Genomic DNA, 23163 nt, shown 5'->3' with positions numbered 1-23163 from the left:
CAATTTCATCCTCATCACTTCGCCCCCCACCCCCCAAAAAAAGTTTCCATCTTCAAATACAACAATCTATCAATGGAAATCAGGACAACCACCATTTTCAATCCTCTTTTCATTATTATCCAGAGAAAGCTTTCTGAAGAAACTGTATTCTTAAGAAGACTTCTATCCCCTCTAGACCTAATTCCTGTGTTATAACGTTTCAAAAGCATCCAGGGCATATTCAATTTGCAGCTGAAGCAGCAAAGGTTTCTTCCAGTAACCACCACACAAAGAGTTAAATACCTGCTTTAATATAGAAAATATCTACTGCTCCTAAATGTACAATGGGTTATAAATTGGTACAATTAAGGTTTTCACTAGTAGGGTTTCCTATGAATCAAAAAGTTATTATATTTTGGAAAATAGTGCAATTTGTGTATCATCCCTCAGTGGCCGTTTCATGCCTCGAACTGGAATTTAAATCCAGCACCAGTGAGACTCACTCAGAAATCTTTTGAACAGAGAATTCTAAAGGAAAGTTCTAAAAGAAAATTCAGATTTATCTGAGACTAACATTCAAAGCAACTAGTAGCAAAACCAAAGTAGTATGCCTTTCTTTGAAAGACTCTGTCTACAAACTTGAAGGTGCTAACTCCTAAAACTCTTTTTTTCTGCTTTCTCCTTGGTCTTTTCTAGAAGTTTAAGCAAAAAACATATTAAAGAAAAAAACACATGCTGAATTGCATATTTCACCCTCCACAGCAATTGGGTATCTGTTTCCTTCACAAAGAAAATCCAACTAAATCACCCCTTTTTCTCAGCTTGTCAGACTGAAGCTCACATACACTAGGGGCAAATTTTTAGTCTCCCTAGATCTAAAGCAGATAGTTCTTACTGCATGTTAAAAGAAACAAAGTAATTTCAACATGGCTGAGAGAAATAAGATACAAGCTCAGAAAATTTTGTCTAATTTTCAGGAGATGCATCTATCATTAACAGTTCATGAACTCAAATTAGTCAGAAGTTATAAAATCTATAGCAGCTACAGTTCCTTAGCAGGCCATAGTTGATAAAACCCCACTTATTAACATTTAAATCTGTGGTACATTAGTTTTATATGCCATAAAGCATTAGCTATTTTAAGACTTTATGAAGTAGTATCTTTAAACGATCTTTTATTTGCAATCTCAATTAGTTTTCAATGACAAAAAATTTTAATAAAGAAATTGACCTTAAGAATCAATTTGGAGACTTGTGAGATCTGGATTCAATTGGCAGCTTTCTCCCTCTTAAGACTTGATACGTGAAACTGTTATTCAGAACAGTAATACCATCTAAAGAAAAAAAAATAAACCTGAAACCTTGCTTTTTGTAAAACTGTATTATGTAACTACAACAATACCTTAGTAAAGACACTTTGACAGGTACCTTTCCCTATAGAAAACTTTTTATGTGACGCTTGTTCTTGCAAACTGACTTGATTTGCTGACAAATTCAAAACCAGTGACAGGCAGCTACCTTATTTCCCCCTCAATGTACAGTGGATAGCTGAACTAAAGACAGAAGACTCAGCTGCAGCCAAGAAAAATCATGAATGTGATTTTGCTGATGTGATTTTACACTCTGCATGTAATAGATGCCTTCCATGTCCTTAAGGAATTTCAGGGAACCTACTGCTTAATTAAAAAGGCATTGGAAAGATATTTTAATAGTCCTTGCAGCAGGGAGCAAGGAATCATCTCCCTAGCTGACTTCTCTGCCTACTTGGCTTGTGAGCTGCTGTTCTCCAGATGAACCTCGTGCTCTGCGTGCAGATTAAAACGCTGTCAGTGAGTGGATCCAGGAGGGCTCCTCCCCATCCACACCAGCCCCTTTTCTCCTGGATAAAGCACTCAACAAGGAAGTGGAAGAGATGGTTTTGGACTCACCGCTTATATCCGCTTCAGAAAGTTATATTAAAACATGTGAATTCAAGCACATAACCATACTTTAGATATCAACATTGGTTTAAGGAATGTTGTTCAAGCAGAGAGGATACGGTTTAAAACTACAGCAAAAAATCTTTAGATGAGGCTTTAATGAGTTGGGGACCAAAGGGTTGTTTCTCAGAGCTTGGCAAATAGGTGATTGAAATTCAAGTGTGGCTCTAATATCTCACACTCTTGCTCTTTTCTTCCTTGTGGAGGTATCAGGAAATCTCAGGTAAGCAATACAAATCAAGGCATGATTCATAACAACACCAAGCACAAAGTCCTCGATTTTACCAAGCACTAATCTGATTTTGCATTTGTGTTTAATTTATCCAAGTTCTGTCTATAACTTTATTCAGTAATAAAAAAAATATTTACAAGGATCATGACAAATGAAGCCAGCATCCTCAGCAAAGGCCAGTATAATGTTTTTTATCATGCATCAGACTGAAATAACTTGGCATGTAAAAAGACACATTCTTCCAGCTTAAAAAAGAAATGCACTTCAACAATGCCATATTCAAAATGAAAAAGAATATCAAGACCATGTTGTGCATCAAACCTACTGCCAAAGCAAATTTTTTATATTTATTGCCTTTGATTTTAGTTACTATACTTGAATCAAATAGATACTGCAAATAGGCAAGACAACCTGTGAGCAAGTGCATTGAGAACACCTTTATCAAAAACTCACTAGATGTCTTTAGAAGTCTCAGATATTTTTGTCCATTGCATATGAAGTCTCTTTTTAAATCAACATATTATCATAAGAAACATTTATGTTAGTACAGCCCTAAGCAATCCTTAAGGTCATAGTTAAAATAAGCTCTTTAGTTTGTAATTACAGACATAAATTAGGACAAATTAGGCTGTATTTCAGATACAGGTAGTTGAGAAGAGTGCAACTGGCAACACTTTTATTCCCAAATATGAAAAAAATTTACTCCCTAAGGACAATTAGACAACAACTAAGCAGATCCAATACCAAGAGCTACATGTGAATAACACCTATCCTAGGGAAAGCCGATGTGGCAATATATCGTAATTACAGCCACTCTTGCTGGCAAATAAAAATCACATGTACACACACAGAACTTGAAGCCCTGAGGCAAAGAAGAATTGTTATGGTACTGAATGGGAAATGTTAGACCTGCCAGGAGATGCGTAATTTCAATATCCTGGATTCTGAAAGAGAAGGAAATAAAACTAAAATGTTCGTACTGGGCAATACAATTCACAATGAAAGAAACAAATGACTCTATATCAATTTTCCAGAAACAACTTCTCAGGAAGAAAAAAACATTCAGATTTTGGAGAGACACGTTAAAAACGTTTTCTCAGTAGCTAGGACTGGACTGGACTTTACAGATAGTGGAAATAAGAACCTCTAAAGAAACATGTAACCTCTACTTTGTGGCCTTCCAGTATCTCAAGGGGGCCTACAAGAAAGCTGGTGAGGGGCTTTTTACGATGTCAAGTAGTGATAGGACTAGGGGAAATGGATTAAAGCTGGAGATGGATTGGTTCCGATTGGATGTTAGGAAGAAGTTCTTCACCATGAGGGTGGTGAGACACTGGAACAGGTTGCCCAGAGAGGTGGTGGAAGCCCCATCCCTGGAAGTTTTTAAGGCCAGGCTGGATGGGGTTGTGAGCAGCCTGATCTACCGGGAGATGTCCCTGCCCATGGCAGGGGGGTTGGAACTAGATGATCTTTAAGGTCCCTTCCAACCCTGACAGTTCTATGATTCTATGATACCTAAAAGAGTAGGTAATATAGATATTAATCACAAGATGAAATGGTTCTTAAGGTTTAAGGCTTGCTATCTAACACAGAGCAGCAGTGAATGATGCCATGCTGCACACAGAGGATAAAATACTATTGAATACAGGCCCTGGATCCCTGCCAGTCTCCCAAAGTTGAGGTGTATTAACTCTGATTGGATCTGACCGGACAGGGAGTGCTTACTGCTCTTATTATTTTTTACTACCTTCCTTCATGTCACCGCAATAAAAAATACTGTGTACTGCCTAACGCACGCTATGAATATGACAGTGTTTTCCCACTGAATAAATTTTCCAGTGCCCAGATCAAAGAAGCACTTACATGCACAAGTGGAGAAAACTACTTCTCAGATAATAATCCACAATAAACCTTGCCTGGTTTCTTAACTGAGTCATATGTGGCTCTTTTCATTGAAAGTGTCAGAAAGACAACTGACTACTGTGTGGATCCAGAAGCATCACAAACTTGGCTGACTAGAATGTTTCAGGGACTGTCCTCTTCTCAAACTCATTTGCAGTTTGCACAGTATATGCCAAGCAGCACCAGCTGTTCTGCAGCCAGTAGCTGCTTCCTGCAGCAATTCCAGTGGTGACACAGAAGTGCACGCACTGTATGTTCTTTGGACAGTTATTTATAGTCTTTATCCAATAGACCTGGGCAATTATAAAGACATAATGGTAATTTGCGAACAGAAAAAAAGGGCTTCTCCTATTCAAATTTGTCCCATGAGAGAACAGAATACAAACGCCATCTTCTTGCAGCAGACAACTCACAACTATGCTATCTAAAATACAAACTACATGAGTAAGTATCAGCAACAAACTAATCAGAATCATGACTATTTATAGGTTGATTATAATAACAAAAAAATACTGCAAATAAGTGGTGGGTAATTTCTGAACCAAACAAAGGGCTATGATTCTCACACATAAATTGCTGTCAATGAATAATTTAACCATCTCTAGTTAGAGTCATCTATTTATTAAGAAACCTCTTTAGCACTCTCCAACTGGAGCTGGTAGAATGATTTATCTCTAAACAGTGATAAAACTGAGGGAAATCAGTACTACTGGACACTTTAAATGCTGAGTTTGAGTCTCTAGAGCTCTACAGTGTCATTTATAACTATGCAGCCTGGACACGACCATTCTCATTTTAAAGCCACTTTTCCCAGTACGGACAACACAATACATAAGGCAGTGGCAAATCAACATTTCTGTGTTTAAATTACATAGTAAACCAGTTACGATTTATGCTGTCCTTCTTTAAAGATACTCTACGTGGAAAATAACATAAATATTCTACCAGGAATATATACTAAGTGTTCTTAGTAACATTAGCATAAATCCCAGAGCGAACATTAAGATGCTTGAAGATAAAAACATGTAATGTTTTAAACCTTTTTTCAATCTCTGCAGCAAAATGTTTTCTGGACAGATTAATAATGTAAACAAAGCATTCATTCAGCTAAGGTTTTCCTTTATCAGAGGTAGTGGTCACTGTAAAAGGAGCAGAGAATAAGGTTATTAATTTTACGCTTTATTTGATTTTTTTAAACAAATGTTCAAAATCATCATATACCAGTTTTAGACAGCAGAAAAACTGATGACTGTCCTTGCTTCAAGCCTCTTAAATTGACATTGCATAAGGCTGGGAGGGAAGTACTTTCAAAAGCATTGCAGGGGTGCTTTACAACTGCGTAAAAACACACTATACCTTTGTCAAGGAAAGGCATAAGAAACAACATAACCATTTTTTCTGTTACAATCAAAGATAGTTTTAAAAGATGACTGCCATAGTGTATATAGTCTATTAGCCATCTGCACTGTGATTTCCCCGTTTCTCTGTTTTTGAACTAGAGAGTATTAGTACATACAAATAGACTACCTTCCACTTTCACACTTGACTTGTGACTCAAATTACAATTACTTTGATCATTATTATTGTATTTATATTGTAGTTGCTAGACTAAAAAGGTGCTTCCCAACCTGAGAGTAAAATTCTATGGCTTCTTTCTACAAAAAGTACCTAGTTTACTACCAATAACCTCAACGTATTTGAGATAATACAGTCAGAAAGAGCACCAAATTGGAAAAAATGCAGTCAATTAAGCTTTGTTGCTCTCTTCTCCAAGTATGAAATGCAAATAAGCATACATTTTTTTTGCTTATAATTTTAAGCTTAGCAACTTTGCACGTACTACATATATTATGACACCATGCACGTTAAACTGTGAAAGCTGCACACTTTGATCAGAAGCTGTAGTCTGCCAGGAAAATGGCAATATTTCACCTGAGATATTTTAGCAAAAACACACACCAGACTACTTGTTAAGACCTTGGGTTGTCCCCTAGCAAGAAGTGGAATGTACTGTAACAAAAGCAAAAGGAGGCAGATAGAACTGCAATTAAAACCAGAAGAAATCACGCCCCATTTTGCATCAATTTACTCTCACCTAGTAAGACAAACAAGAGAAATCAAACTGTGAGAGTTTCATGCATACTTCAAGAGGTTGGGACTAGTTTCTGGATCATCTACAGCATCAGGTATTCATGAGAAAAATGTCACATTTGAAGAAATTTTTTGTTATAATCCTTCTAAAGGCAAACATATGGAAAATCCATTTGTGTTTTCAAAAAGATATAATCTGTAATTTCTTCATGAAACCCCTCTGCTTCTACTAATTGCTGTCTGTGTTTCATCAGAATTATTTTTATCATTATTCTCTGCATTTCTACCTATAATTTTGAGGTATTAAGAGGGAGGAAAAACACATTCTAGAACTTTTGGGAAAGAGAAGTTCAAAACCTGTTTAACATCCTCCAGTCATCCTTAAGCCTCAGATAAAATCTGGCTTTACCGCATAAAAACTGAGGTACAGTTTAGTGAACAACTGACTCTTTAGAGACATGCAACATAGCCAACAATAAATCTTTCTTCAGGTTTAATGCTGTCTATAAGTTAGCCATACCCCAACTGCATCAGTGCTATAATCGAGATCCCTCCCTGGACATACGTCACCTGTACTCAGGCTACAGAGGGGACATAGTCTGTTCAGTGGGACTGAAGAACAGAGAAAACATGGGAGGTTTTCCAACAAGTCATTTTTAAAATATGGCCTTTCAGACAGTGCAAATTTTATCTTTTCTGAACTCCCAAGAAACAGGAACCAGAAATTGTTTTCAGAAAGCCTCAAACTAGACACCATACCTAATAATTTTATTATTTGCTCTAATAAATCAATACATTTCAAAACAGTCTTCTAAATATGAGCTACTTGCACTTGTTGAAGTATCCTGTTTTCTGAAAAATGCTTTGAAAATGTCTTGATACTGGCAAAGTTTTTAATCATGTGACACCTAAGAATTTAAATTGGAAGGCAGAAATTAGAAGGAGAAAAATTGGTAGGGGGGAAAAAGGGACAAAAGAGAAAGAAACAAAACTATAACATGGATAGCTTGGAATTTTTTCTAATGAAGTCTTTTAAACTTGAAAAGTTGGCAGAATATTGGGTTGTTCTCTAGCTTGCCCTATTTTTATCTTATTATTATAGCTGATTTTTAGTTCAGGACTTCTGTGAATGATTTCTTTGACTTTCCTTTCTAAATCACTGAAAATTGCTCCAGGGATTTCTGCCTGCCTAAAGCCAGCAGCACTGTGCTAGCTCTAAGCATCGAATGTGCAGGAATCGATACATCCCTTCATTCTGTGTCAGAAGTCAGGTTCATGAAAGATTAAGATGTGTTTCCAAAGTGCTAAAGTATATTTTTATATGAGCAGGAGCTGTTAAATCCCAGCACATCAGAATCTCCCAGCAGAATGATGACTTGGCAAAAGTTTAGGAAATTAAGACTGTTGACACAGCACATTAATGCATTTGTTTGCTTACTCCCAGTCTCTCCTCAAGTAACATCATATCTATTTAAGGTTTAATGAAATTACATTACACTTTTATACTGTCAGGTTTATTCTCCTCTGTAATATTAGTATTCTAGTAATCACGTGGATAGGTAAGTGAATGTGAGAGAGGGGAGAGAAAATTTTCTCTTAACTATTGCCCATCTGCTTCAAAGAATGGGATTTTTGATTTGAATAACAAAGACAGTGGAGCATTCATTAGAATTCAAGCCAATCTATGTGTCTACCTTTCAAGTGAACCAGCTTTGTGCATTTTAGAAGACAATTTTTTTAAGAATGTTGTAATGAATTATAGCTGCAAAAGTTATGCAGAGTACATCTCACACAGCATTGATTGGATCCATCCTGCTCTACACCATTATGTGTAAATTGCTTACTGCCAGTACTTACATTACAGCTGAATGCACTTTTCTTTTGGCAGCAGAAAGTATGACATCTATTATCACAGTGTTGAGCAAAAATGTTATTTAGCCCAACCAATTTGCACATTGTACTGGCATATGACAGAGAGAGGATACTTTAGGTTAGAAGAGACATGAGGAGGTCCTAAGTCCAATCTTCTGTTCAAAGGACAGCTAGCTACAACATAGACTGGATTGCTGTCTGGTCTTGAAAACATCCAGGGATGGAGACTGCACTACCTCTCTTAGAAATCTGATCCACCGCTTGACTGTCCTCAGAGTGAAAAATTTATCTATATATATCTTCAGGCTGAAACTCTCTGCTTGCTGTCTCTTGTCTTCCAGCTATGCACCACTGTGGAGACCCTGGCTCCATTCTCCATGTAAACACCCTGTAGGGCTTTGCAGGCTATTACTAGGCCCCTCCTGCAACCTGCTCTCATCTAGGAAGAACAAGGCCAGTTCCCCTCAGTTTCTCCTCCTAGGGTCTGATGCTCAGCCTCCAACAGAAGGTGTCCCTCCACTGAATTTTCTTCAATTCATCAACACCATTCTTGTATTGCAGGTAGGCCAAAACTGGATACGGTCTAAAGTGTGTTGAGTTTAGGGAGATAACTTCTTAGTTGATCTATTGGTTATGTTCCAGTTAATAGAGCTCAAGATGCTTTTGGCCCTTCATTGCAGCAAGGACATGCTCTTGGCTCATGTTCAGGTTGCTGTCTACCAAAGTTCCCAAGTCCTTTCAGCAGAGCTCTTGCCCTAGACAGTCTCTCCCTCATTTCACAGTTAGTCTTTCCCAGATTTGAGACTTCATATTTGCACCTGTCAAATTTCATGAGGTTCTTGCTCAACATTCAAGCAGGTTTTATACAGCCAGATGTGCGGAAGACAGTGTCAAAAGTCTTCCTGAAGTTGAGGTGCTACTCTGTCATCACGCACAAATCCAGACATTTACCACAGAAATTAATCAGGTTGGTCAGGTGTGACTCACTCTTGGGAAATTCATGCTGAATGTTCCCAGCCAACTTCTCCATCATCTGCTCACAGAAGTGTGCTCCAAGGAGGTATGCTCCTTGGTTTTCCCAGGGACTGAAGGCAGAGCAGCCCGTTGTTCCCCTAGATTGTTCCTTTGGCTTTTTTCAAAGATGAAGCATTGTGGCAAAAAATTAACTCCAAATTTAATTTGCCACCACTTTTAATAATGCAGGTAAATTAAAACAGAAAAGATACAATAGCAACAACTTTCTCAGTTTGACAGTAACTGTGAGAGTCTTCCAGCTCTCCCAAACATACACATGCTTTATGGTGTTAGGAGCTTAAGGCAGATGACATCGTATGTGGAGGTAAGGCTGATTGTGAAGAATTCTAAACTACTTGGTGTGCTTCCAGAGTTATTGTTTATTTTCACAGTTAGAGCTGTTGCCTTTTAGTTTCTGTTGTTTACAGAAGCAGTGGTATTTTCTCAGTAATCTTTGACTGCAGATCTGATGCTAACTACTCCACAGTTCTACACAAGCGAAGATAGGAATATGGAGAACTAAGATGCTGCATTATTGCCAATATAATGAAATTGAAATTATGACCTAAACCCCAAATAAGGTAAAATACTATCTTTCTCCTCAAATCATAAGATTTTAAGTAGATTACACTGTGTAATTCAGTATATCTTGGGATTTTTAATCCATGCTTACACACTGTAGACACGACATTTATATGTAAACACGTGTGGCAATTTCAAAATCTACCAGAAAAGCTAATTTTTCTGAAAAAATGAATATCAATATTTCTTGGGAAATAAAGCTTAGCACTCACAGTTGTGGGGGAGCAAGGCAGAAGCAAAGTTAACAAAATCCACTGTGATTCAGTGAAACAGAAGTAAAATAGAATTGGCCATATAAAGAAAACTTAAAGAACACAATAATGTTACTTGTTGGGGGTTTTTTTATGGTACAGTTTCTACCACTTAGAAAACATACACTGTCTGATTACATAAAAGCATGTGCTGGAGTCAGACTAAAAATCCAGCTAAGGCAGTACCCTACTTTCATGAATCACTAGAACAAAGGTACAGAGAAGAAAGAAAGTGGAAGGCAAGCATACATCACAAGGAGTATAGGAGCAATATGTTTTCAGCAGCAATAAGAATGCATAAAAATACTTAAAATCTTTACTGGACACAATTTATTAATGAACCATGGAATGCAGAGTTTTAGATCCTCACTTACTGAATCAAGCACAAGAGGTAACACAGTAAGGGAAACTGAAAACAGAAGGCAATTGGAATTATGACAAATGACACTATTATAGTGTAAAGTTTCCACAAAGCAGTGATAGTCTCTTCTTATAAAACCAATTTAGTACCTGTTTCTGTAATTCAGTTTCTATCAGGAGTCTTCTACAATACAAACAGCATTTAGTATTGGTATGATTTCACTTAAAATGTTATGACTTAACAACCAGCTGGCTGTTTTGACTAGAATATGTCAAATCCAAGCACAGTTTTAACCTATTAAAAGCTCTTATATTACTGCCAGTCTTTTAAAGAGCGCAATGAGAAAGCTATGAGGATAGTATGCACAAAAATACCCTCTCACTAAAAGGCACAAAATTACTATATAGTTGCGTCAGCCTCAAAAGAAGCAATCTTATCTGAAGAATGATACGCTTTCATGGGAAAATTCAATAAATGATTGAACCACAATTCATATTTTTATTGGGCTAATACTAATCCTACTTGCTACTTGTAAAGTTACTTCTATCTCAGAGGATCCTAAACCATATATCTTGGGTGACATTGTACCCAGAACTACATAGAAAGAATAAAATACAGAGAAACTTGTAAGTCTTGTTGGTAGAATTACCAACCGCTAACTCCCTTAAGTGCATTTAACCTTCGCACCTTCAAAGGAAAATAGGAAACAGGCACCAATGCCAGTTCACAATATAATATAAACAAGGACATGGCAAACTGCTGAATTCATCTGGTCAGAATAGGTAGAAGGTAGAGTTAATGGTGTCAAAGGAAAAGCTGTTGTTCAAGGCACAATACACATATTTCATAACTGATTCACGGAATGTTAAAACTCACAGAACTCAAATTTTTGCAGTTATCACAGTAAGGCAGAGTTCATACCTGTGGCAAGATAGATGATATGGAAAAGCATGTCCTTGCCCTGCACAACATCCACAACCACGTGGGAAAATCGGCTGTTGTCTTCCATGAAGTAAGGAATTGGAATAACTGGTTGAATGACCTCATGCATTAAGAAGAATTTTTGAGCATCCTGAAGATTCCTCTCAGTCAAATTTACATACAAACCCTGGTCCATGGTGCCACACTGTAAACACAGAAGAGTAACATTACTATATGCATCAGTGGTAACCTGAATCTTAAAAATATTTATGCTCTGATTTACACCACAAGAAAATAGAAAACAAGAGTATATCTTGTAGTGACACTGTGGAATTCCACTTTCAGGTCTTATTTTGGTGCCGACCAGACTGTCCACACAGTGTCTGAGGCCACATTTGACCCAGCTTTCCTGAGGCAGTACTATGGAGGCTCCCTAATGCTAAACAATATGGGAGGGCATCAGACTGACCACCACAAGTGGGCTATAGCAATGTATTTCTATATCCTCTGTTCACAGGGCAGGAACTACTATCCAGCAAACCAGAGAACATTCTGACTAGTTTTCTTCATGATTTATGCAGACACAGTGCAAAAGACATAGATTTTCAGAGGAAATCCCACATTATACAAGAGCCAGAGGCTGACAGAAATCCCAGGTGAAATCACCACAAACAATTCTAGCAGCTTCTTCAGACCCTGTGTTTATTAGCTAAGAAGGGAGGGCACCATCCACAGCAACAATGCTTTTCCTTTGGAATAGACTGCATTTTATATCTGAAAACTGTAGTCTTTGTTTATAGGAAAGCATTTGCTAACTGTATGCACAAATTTCAGCCACAAATAAACAAAGCAAAGTAAGTGGCAGTTATTTTTAGCATGTTTAATTCTTCACCTAACTGAGGATACAAAAGAGAAAGTTGCTTAGCACATGAGAATATGTAAACACTCAGTTGTTTACTCACACATAACTGCATGGGAGAACTAAAGCAGTACTTCACATCATTTTTCAAATATGTCACTGATGCGAAAAGGTACATCTAAGTCACACTTTTTCCTTCTACTCTACTATGTCATGAATTATGGCATGAACTACAACATGAACAAAATAACACAGTGTGAAAAACCCTACCAGTTATTTTTTCATTATTGCCATGTTTTCTATGTAAAATCTAGTCATCATTCCCAATCCACATATTTTAAGAAAAACTCAAATAATTTCATAACAAGAGATGATATGATGAGGCAAGACAGTTAAGCAGTTGGCAGGAAACAAGTACTTGCTCTGTTAGCACCCTGCATGTCAAGCCAGTGAAAATAATAAACCACACCAAAGAAGAATTTCTCTGAATCTATCAAGCAGGAAAGATTCCAGCTGGAACACTCAGAGTACGTTGAAATACATATGGTCTTCAGTCTTACGATGGAAATGATCCTGTTTGAAGAGAAAAGCAACAATCTCTGGAGAAAAAAAACAACAGTGTTCCTCCAAATTGGGACTCCAGCAGTATTCTAATCTGGAAAATATTTCATTAATATAATCCAGTCTTGGAAATATAATTTCTGATGTAACTATCACTACATGGCAGTAGTCTTCCTTCAAATCACATAATTCTGTCTGTTATTGCTGAGTAGGTGAATACTCTGAGCATAAATCTACTTCTGAGACTACATAAACAGAACTTCTGATGTTTTATCATAAGCACTCTACAAAAGAAAAGTCTTTCTTTCTGGGAAGGAAACCACCAACTCAGCCAATGAATATATCCCATCTACATGAAGCATGTATTCTGAAGCACCATCACTTCACAAAAAAACAGTTACACCTAGCTCTAAGCATTAGACTAGCTTCTGGCATACATCACTGCTGCAGGTACAGAGCCAGAAATCTAATAGCAAGCTCAACAGAATAAAAGATGGCACCTGCAAAAGAACAGAAGTTTGACATCACTAACGATACCCAGAGCCAACGACAATTGGCTTAATACTGTGCCGTAAAAAAATATGTTACAGCTTTTAACACTAGCACTGGCCTACAAAGCTGTTGCTCAATGAGATATGATACAACTGTTGCCACCATTCTTGTAAATTGGATGAAGTATCAGCCATATTAAAATCAACCAGACTATCCAAGCAAGAAATTTCTTCAACACCTCAGTATTAACTGGGATTTAGAGATGAATACTGACAGTACAGTAAAGACTTAAACCGTTTTTACACAGCCATCAGGCTGTCATCTTTGTCTGTATGTGCCATTCTGTACAGGGTGCTCTCACAATAATTATCAACACATTAGAATAAGGTTTGTAGGGAGAGGTGAGTAATGTTTATCTGACTTGGTCAACCTAGTCAGAAAGAGGGGGAGAGTTTTACATACAAGCCTTTCTTCAGGCTTTCCTCTTCAAAAATTTAGCCTCACTTAGATGCTCTTAATATTGCTATTTTGACAATACAAGTATTTCCACAACAGGTAAAAAGCTATATACAAATATGGCCCGCTTCTGCAATATGGCTTACTTAAATGGAGTCTTGTCACTTGGGGCTAATGTCAAATACTGTTTAGGAATGGTAATGGGGCTATGGCCTGTACTTCAGACCAAATTCAGTGCCTTATTTTCCTTCATTTGTATAAATCAGGACATAATTAAACTATACACAATTCCCAGTGGGTGAACCTGTTTCATGCTTGCCAAGATCTCCTGATTTTGAGACGAAGACAGGGAAGGCTGTTAGAGAAGCAGCACTAAGCTCAGGAAAATGCTTTTAAATTAAGAGTGGAATAAAGGCAAACACTTAATATCTTGGTGAAAACCTATTGTTGTTAATCACTAAATTAATGCTGTTTTCCCTTCCATTTTTCTTGCTAGAATCACACTCAGTAAAATTTTCCTAGTAGGAGTGGTAAGTATGCAGAAGAAGAAAACAATGTGTTTCAGTACCCTTTTCTTCATTTAGAAAGTTCTACTGAGTGGATTTTATCTTGGATTAATTAGCTTTATGCTGTCAGCCAACTCCCGATTACTACACCCTCTGAGACCAACAAGTTCAAATGAGGGGCACACCACATTAGAAATTCTTTTAATCTGACTCTTCAGGGTGTGTGGACCACCTTTCACAGGAAAATATATGAAATCCTGATCACTCCTCCCTTTACCCACCCTCATCCTCTTCCCATTCTTTTTTCTGTCGGAGAACATTCCCTTTTCAGGTTCTAATAGCACAAATACAATGTAAATGAAAATAGCATTTTGATCATGCATCAGCCAGGAATTAATGTTACCTTGACAGATAACCACAGTGCTTCATTTTGACAGAATATTGAAGTTCCGTCTTTTTTTCTCCTACCCTTCAAAGTACACTTGCTTTTTAACTTGAATTATTTTGTGGAATTAAGTATGTTGAAACAAGGGGATCTCCTAAGCCTCTTTTTTCTTTTCTTTTCTTTTTTTTTTGGTAATTTTTAAGGTCTTAGACTATAACATACTGCAAAACTACTTACTATGAACCATACAGCACACTTTGAAGAAACAGCACGTAAACTACTGTCCTTCTCCCATATATCCATACCTGAAAATTAGGATTAGGATTGGGATACGGAAGCCAAGCAGAGCGAGAGTTTTCCTGGTATTTGAAAGGTCCATTAAAGGCCTGAGTTATGGCACTCAGGTTGAAAACACAAACTGCTGAGGCTGCTATACTGTTCCTGCAAAAAGAAATATAAACATTAACCTAAGTAACAACAATAAGAAATCCATTTGCTGAGAAATAAATAAAACAGTCAGTAACTCTCCAATCCTTCAAGCGATTAACAAAGCAGATATTATCAGCCAGGAGATGATATCTCAAGATAGTGATATATGATGTGCTGATCCAGGCACAGACATCGGATTTAAAAATTCTGTCAGCCTTGTCAAGGAGTTGGTGTGGGAGAAAATCAGAACTTCCTGCTGCTCTAGTAACAAAAGTCTATACTTCTACACTTAATCACATGCATTAGAGACATTTGTAACCTTTTATTTACAAAGTTCAGGATGAGATTATCCTCAGGGCTCGTTAACATTTCTCCTAATCAAGCAACAGCAGCACAACAAAAGTGAGGATTTTCTAAGTATGCTGTTTCTCTAGACCCTATAGAACCTCCGGGTAAGACATCTCCACAAAAATCCTGTACAGCAGTAAAAACGCAAGTTCCAGAAACCCATCAAGAGAAAACAACTTGGACTGCATGCTTTACAAGATATCCAGTTAGAGGAAAAAACAGAAATAAACAGCAGCCAGGCAAAACATGCAATTTCCTGTTCTTGTCATGAAAATGTGATATACATGACAATAAAGTAATTCTGCACAGTGCAAAGAATACAATCCAGTGACTCCGAGAGCTCGTAATACGGAAAACTACATTGTTTTCCACAATTTGAAATAAAGGGATAAATAATGAAGGTTGTAGTTGCACAAATTTCCATTGCAGGTAAAACTGCTGATAATTTATGCAGATAGCATTCTTTTTTTATATATATTATTTTATTTTTTCTTTCTTTTCCTTTTATTCCCTTTTTTTAAACTTAGCCTGTAATTTGTAGAAAGCTTAAGAACATCTCCTATAGAAACTCCAGAATGCTGGAAATTAAAAATAACCTCAGGGGAGCAAATCTACCAACAACTGGAAAAAAAGAGTTAATACATATGGATTTAACAGCAGGACTAAAGAGCAATTTGCTTTCTTATGCCTGTCACTCTTATTTCAAAGAACCCAAAACTTCAAGTTTCACGCTAACAATTTCTGTAGAAATCATTAGATTTGATGATTCCCTGCCTATATAAACTAACAATAAATCACAGAATCACAGAATTGTTGAGGCTGGAAAAGACCTCTGAGACCATCAAGTCCAGCCTATGCCCCAACACCACCACATGGGCCAGACCACGGCACTAAGTGCCACACCCAGCCTCTCCTTAAACACCTCCAGGGACAGTGACTCCAGCCCTTCCCTGGGCAGTGCATCCCAGTGCCTGAGCACCCTCTCCGTGAGGAAATGCTTCCTGAGATCCAACCTAAACCTCCCCTGACGCAGTTTCAGGCCGTGCCCTCTCGTCCTGACACTGGTTGCCCGGGAGAAGAGCCTGACCCCAACCTGACTGCACCCTCACTTCAGGGCCCCCCCTGAGTCTCCTCTTCTCCAAGATAAACAGCCTCAGCTCCCTAAGCCTCTCCCCACAGGACTTTCCCTCTAGTCCCTTCCCCAGCCTTGTTGCTCTAAATGCAGCTCACTAATATTATTAAGCATAACAATGTCTTCTTAAACTTCTTGAAGTCCCTAAAGAACATTAGACTCATGTTTATAGATTTTAAAGGAGACTCCTTCCTTACAAAGCAGTTATTATAGCGGACTTAATGGTAACCACACATAAAGGGTGCAGGTTTTGCTATTACTCAGTCTTTATTGACAAAAATGCTTCATTTTTTTCCCCACAGGCATATTAAAGTATATTTAAAAAACTTTTAGTATACAATAAAATCATTACAATTCTAAAGATATTGACATTGAAGCATGCTAAATGTGGTTCAGTAATAATTGATGCAACACTGGCTTACACAGCAAGACACTGCAAGCAGGTAAGAGAAAAAGAAACCAAAATCCGAAATTCTGTTCCAGTGGTCCAAACACTGAGCTGCACAGCCATAACACACAGGCTGCTCTCACCTATGGACATATGAACTCCATTTATCATGTTTAAAATAATGAAGGACGTTTCTGAGATGAATGCCTCTTTTTTTAGAGTCTAGGGAGGTTTTATGCCCATTGGATGTTTTAATACTAAAAAAAAAAATAATTTTTAAAACCAAACTATACCTTTTCTAATTTTACTTCATTGATATAACAGGTTCAGTTAAAATTAGATTAAAATATTGGCTTAAATGACAAACTGACATGAGTATATGTTAGGACAAAAGTACCTCTTGTGGTTTTTTGGGTAAGGTGAGCTCTTCCTAACATGGTCAAGTTCCATCATGCCAAATTAATGATCATTGAACATTACAATTATAGAATATTTATTTCATAAATACATAATTTATTTATGTATTACAGCAGTGAGAAAAATAATGTCTTTATAAGAATAGATGAAAAGGTAACTGAACGTACACCTTCAATTCATGTGGAGAGCAACTGGGACTGACATTTGTTCATGAGAGGACAATGGATTGGGCAAAACAGTAGTTTGAATTTATGATGTTTACTTGGCATATGCAGAAGAGAGCAGCTCAGAAGCTTTAGTGTTTACTGTCACAAATAACAACAAAATAAAATATATAATGGAATTTACTTACACATTAGTGGTAAAAATCCCATAGATTAAGTCTAGTTCTGGCAGAAAGAAAGTGCTCTGTAGTTCATTATAATAAAATGGAATTTCTCCGGGGCGAGAACAGTTCAGCCGAGCTTTCATGAAGGTAGTCCAGGTATCCTCCAGCACGAATTTGCCACCAATATCATTTTTGCAAACCCGAGCAGCACGAGAGAAGACTGTTTTCCCACAGTCATGCTCCACCGCGTTCTCCCGGAAGAAGAAATAGGTGAAGTTCCCAATGTCATAAGATGACACAAAATTTGGCTCTGAAAATAATAGAAGAAAATGATTATTTGTTGTCTTTCTTGTGACACATGCATTCATACTAACATGGAAGTTGGATTTGTCTTCAAACATCAGATTTAGAAAAACACAACTTTTACTATCCTTGCAGGGAATTGCCCCACCACACCTGAGCAGGTCAGCTCATGGCCAGTCAGAGTTATGAGCTACATGGACATGGCTGGACAGACTCTTGGAGCCAGGCATCTATTGCACATGGGCCAGTCAGCTCAGTCGGTTAGAGCGTGGTCCTGACAACACCAAGATCGCGGGTTCGATCCCCATTTGATCCCCATGTGTTGCCTGATCCAGTTGAGAGGTGTCCCTGCCCATGACAGGGAGGTTGGATTAGATGATCTCTAAGGTCCCTTCCAGCCTAGGCCATTCTATGATTCTATGACTGTGTGGGGCAGCCCCAGCCCAGCTCGGTGTACTCTACTGTCAAAAGGATCGCTGAGCTTTTTTTCAACACATATGGCATAGTGTACTCTTACAAGGTAATAGCTTTAACTGTTCTGTTAACTCTGCTTCTGCTTCTGTCACCATGCCACTACTCCAGATACACAGAATAATGGATGGTATCCACGTGTCACTGGCCCTAAACAAGAGCATTTGATGATCTGCATTTCAGCCTTGCCTTACTTAAAGCTTTTGGTAGTATTACAAATTATTTTCTTTTTTATGAAAAAATACATTAAGAATTTATCAAAGAAACTGACAGTGATGCATAAGACATAAGATATTTTATATAAAAAAAAATGTAAAGAACAATAGATGACAATATTTCTTAAAAGGAAAAAAAAGGAAACAGCAGATACCAGAGACAATAAACATGTGGTTGATTTTCCATAAGGCTTAATAAAGCTGAGCAGAGTCCATGATCTTAAGAGAGATTGACAATCCGATGAATTCTTAAAGGAAAGACAAATTTGATACACAGATTTGCAGAGAAGAGCCCCCCTTGTGTAAAGAATCATTATAGAATAGAAGCATCTCTGAGAAACCAGCGAAATTTTTCTTCTCACTACCAAATCTTATTCTAAAGTGGGAAACCAGAGAAACAAACAAAACTCCTTTAAAAATACCTATTGTGAAGACAAAGAGCTAAACTATGAGTAATGTTTTCCCTGTTACAACCTGATATCTTAATTCTATGTATGTGTAAAACTTTCAGAGATTTTGCTTCAAAAACTTCAAAAATTTTTAAACGTCATTATTAGAGTTTATAGACCTGTAGACAAAATTCTTTGATGCTTATGAGTTCTCATTCTTTCACTATAACATGTAATAATGCTACACTTTTACACATTAAGCACTGAAACTGGAGAAAACTGGAAAAAAGACCCCACATTTTTAACGTTGTTAATATTTGCTGAATAGGTAATGTAGTGGAATGATACATAAGCTTTAATTACAAGTGTCTGTGCAAAGATGACAAAAGTATGTGGCTAAATATCACAAAATTATATATTATCATATTCTAGACAAGTTAGACAGTTTTGCCAGGCATCAAACACTAAACATATATCCAGAGATATATGCGTGCATATTTTTCTATTATTATAAAGCCCAATTATGGTTCATTCATTTTCACAACAGTATTTTCACCTCTATGGAACACACTTATATTTATTTAACTAAAGCATACTGGTATTCCTATCTTTGTAGGAATACCAGGCTAATTAAAAAAAAAAAGAAAAAAAAATAACCCACTGTCCATATTATCCAATTTCATTTTATATCCATACCATATCTAGTCATTATTTCTCTTAATCTGTAATCTATTTTCTTCCCTACTCTACATAATATTCTTTCAGATTGTTCTTACAGTTATGGAAGGAACCACTACTCTCTGTGGAGGACAGAAAAAGCAATCATTAGTCAGAGTTTAACTCGGGTTACTTGTCCACCATACTAAGGGTTAGGTCTTACTTAAACCAATATCCACTGAAGGTAGACATTAAGAAAAACAGTCCACCTGCAACAGCATGAAAAAGTAAAATTTTCCAACAACACATTTTTGCAGCTTATAACCCCACTTGCTCTTTGAAATCATTGCAAAAATCTCAACTGATATAAAAAGATTTATTTAATGTGTAAATACTCAACATCGATTTGACCCACCCACAAAAACACGCTGTACAAACATTAAACATGGAGGCCCTGACTTGCAGCGAGGCTCGACGATGCTTCTTCTTGCTGGAGGCCTGTTGATATAAAAAAGTCTCTACATTGGCACAATAGGATCTCACTGCAGAGACAAAAACACTACTAGAAACACTCAAAGTGTGGAAAAAAAATTAATTACAAATAAAATATTCAGGAACTGTAAGAATGAAAATCCTATGAAGTGAAACATTTCTAGGGTTCTTTAAAAATCCATGTCAATCCTGCAAGAGACAGTATTTTAAAGTTGCACTGATAATCATAATACATGTATAAATGAAAACCAGCACATACATTTAATGGATTTGAAAGTGAGGACCAATATACACATCTGCAAACACCTATGCATATACTTTACTGATTATGAACTGATGAAATCTGACCTGCTGTTGAAACTTGTGAAAGCTGTTTTCATTTGCATGAAATGTAATAATCTCAGAGTTACCCCAGGGAATTCTGTGGATATGGAAGGATCATCATGCCAGACTTTATGTATTTCATTTTCTCTTTGAGAAAAGTGCACTGAATCACTTCAAAGCTTCAAAGGAAAAAAGATTTCTGACTAGGAAAAAATAGTTCATACGTTTCCAAATATTGCACTATGAACTGCTATTTGTTGATATAAAGTTTTTAATGTAGCAAATAAAATTATTGCTGAATTTTCAGATAGTTCTGGGAGGGTAAACACATCTCATTTCCGAATTATCAGATCACCACAAGCGCAAGGATTCTGGTATGTGGCAGGATACAGCTAGCATGGAACAACATGGAAATGTCAACCTATAACAATGTCATGAGTATATGACTTTTATAGGTTTTTTTTATATATTTGATTTATGGATATGTCAGGCTGACTAGACTTTCCCAAATTAAATGGAACCAACAGAATCAGGAAAGCAAGAAAATGAGCTTGTCAATGTGACACAACAAAGATCCCGGGAACAAGATGAAGCAGTGCTACACAGATACACAAGCCCATGCACTGCAAGCCCTTGGTGGCTAGTCAGTGCTGTCGCTGGGCAAACACACTGCGGTGTGGTATTTATCAAGTCTTCTTACTCAGCACAAAGCCTGGGAATCTCCACAGTTTCTTTCATAAAGCAGCATGACTGCCCTGCAACGACATTTCCCCACAGACTCTTCTAAGTATTAAGCTTATTTCCTGGACCTTTTTTATTTAGTGGTGTATATGTAGTCTGGGTGGGGAAAAAAGATGAGAGGAGCTGTACAGAAACTTTCTCTGGAAGGAGCAAGGGCAAACAGGAGCCTGAGAGAGCTCTGTGAAAGCATCTGAGGGAGTCCTGGCCTCTTCCTGCTTCCTGACCTTTGGAGTAAGAAAGTTGGCTTGTACTCTTAACTCCTTAAAACTCTATATCCTTTGATGTAGACTTAATTTACCTAGTTGGTGGATGTCACCATTTCCAGAGTGACCCAAATGACAGAGAATGATCTGTCTGTCTTTCTGGATGCAACAGCAATTAACTTTAAGGATTATAGGGTCCAAATCCTATAAAGAGCTGTGATTACCACTGTGATCTGTCCTGTGAGAAGTGACCATTCACATCTCCAGTATGATGCCTATAGAGATGCAGTCAAAAATGAAATTAGCACCAGAAATGTGAAAAGAAAGCTAAAATTAGAAGTTTGTCAGATCTAGACAGAGATCATATTGTATACATAGACATAAAACAATAGAAAAACTTAGATGTATGCATGTATAATACATCCAAAATCTTAGAAGTCTAGATGCTGATATAATGCTGAATGACATCTGTCTGGAGCTTGTTTATTGACCTCACTAACCACTGAATTACACCCTTATACTGTTGTGCTCTAAAGACTAATTTCTTCCAAATATTTGATCTGGTCAAATGTTTAATGGTATTAAATTTTAGGAAGGTGCTTTTCAGACTTTTTTTAATAAGGTTCAACGTCCAGTGAGAAACATTCTCCAAATGGGAAGATTAAAATTGTAACAGCAACTTAAGCTCTGAATGTGCCAGTCTATTTTATTTTTTTCATCTTACTGACATAACTAATGAAGTCCATTTCCTTTTGCATTTTGCCATCCCCATATATTAATTAAGTATAGTGCATTCATACGTTTAGTGTAGCCCTCTCCTGCTGTTGGAAAACAGTATAAATCCCCAGAAGCTGAACTATCTTCATATAAAACTGGAGGAAATCATTGCTTATTAATAGCTAATTTTCCTCTGTACTTCATATTTATCCAGGACACTGGCTTAAAATGCTAGTCTGTCATAGCATAGCTGGCTACAGGTCTGTTTTGACCACTAGCCTCAGCTCTCCATAATTTCTTTTATATTCTTTTCCTTTTGCTAAATTGAAGATTTTATGAGTATGGAAGAGCAAGGACTGCAAAATGCACTAAAACTGTGTACGTCAGACATTTTTTTTCCAATCTTCTCTTATTTTGCTGATGTATTTTATAATACAATTCGGTATAATCAAAAAAGTAGATGCACTCATTAGACATTACATTTTACTGATGTACTCTAATAAATTCTGAAATGCAACTCTTTTCTGAAGTAGAGTTTTTAAATGCGATATTACAAAATTCCTGCTTTATTGCCTGCCGTTTATTTCAAATAAATCTCTTTCATTTTCAAGGTATTCTTATATGGCATAATATTTTGCAATTTATTGTATCATTTTACTGATGCAAATTTTCCAGTGACAAACTTAGCAACAGAAACCATTCTCTACTCTGATCTAATTCCTATTCAAGTCCTTGAAAGTCCCATCTGGAGTTCAGTAGATTTTGTCTCAACTATATTCACTGGATAGACACCTTGCACAGCAGTATACTGGGGAACAGGTAGGGATCAAAAATATAGAGAACTACCTCAATTCACTCAGAACCGCTAGAAGTTTGGACTATAGGAATCTATCAAAAATATGCAAAAGTTTGGATGGTTACTTAAAACCCTGAATTCAGAATCCCACATACACAAAACGAAAAAATCCCCTGCCTTTCTTGAAGCAGATTTTGACAAGCAGCAAGAAAACCCCATTATGATGGCTTACCCATTTCTCTCGAAATGTCTGGACTGCCATTTATTTTTTCCCTCTAGTCTAATTCTGCAGGGACATTGATCATCAAAGGGCTTTCCCTGCAGACCTTTTCCTTATTTTTCTTTTTTTTTTTTTTTTTTTTTCTTTTTT

General features: G+C 37.0%; 1 protein-coding gene across 1 annotated transcript in view; it reads right to left on the bottom strand.

Moving 5' to 3' along the window:
* SEMA5A (sema domain, seven thrombospondin repeats (type 1 and type 1-like), transmembrane domain (TM) and short cytoplasmic domain, (semaphorin) 5A) overlaps nt 1-23163 on the bottom strand; it is a gene marked incomplete at both ends in the record, with an annotated part of 114679 nt that overhangs the window by 77028 nt on the left and 14488 nt on the right. The window contains 3 exons of the mRNA XM_009878569.1: nt 11185-11389; nt 14749-14884; nt 17510-17795. Of these exons, the coding sequence (XP_009876871.1) occupies nt 11185-11389; nt 14749-14884; nt 17510-17795 (627 nt within the window). The remainder of the gene's footprint in view (nt 1-11184; nt 11390-14748; nt 14885-17509; nt 17796-23163) is intronic.

Source organism: Apaloderma vittatum, unplaced genomic scaffold (assembly GCF_000703405.1).
Source record: "Apaloderma vittatum isolate BGI_N311 unplaced genomic scaffold, ASM70340v1 scaffold15561, whole genome shotgun sequence".
Classification (NCBI taxonomy): domain Eukaryota; kingdom Metazoa; phylum Chordata; class Aves; order Trogoniformes; family Trogonidae; genus Apaloderma; species Apaloderma vittatum.
Note: the sequence above shows the minus strand (reverse complement) of the source record. Positions and strands in the feature narration are given on the sequence as shown.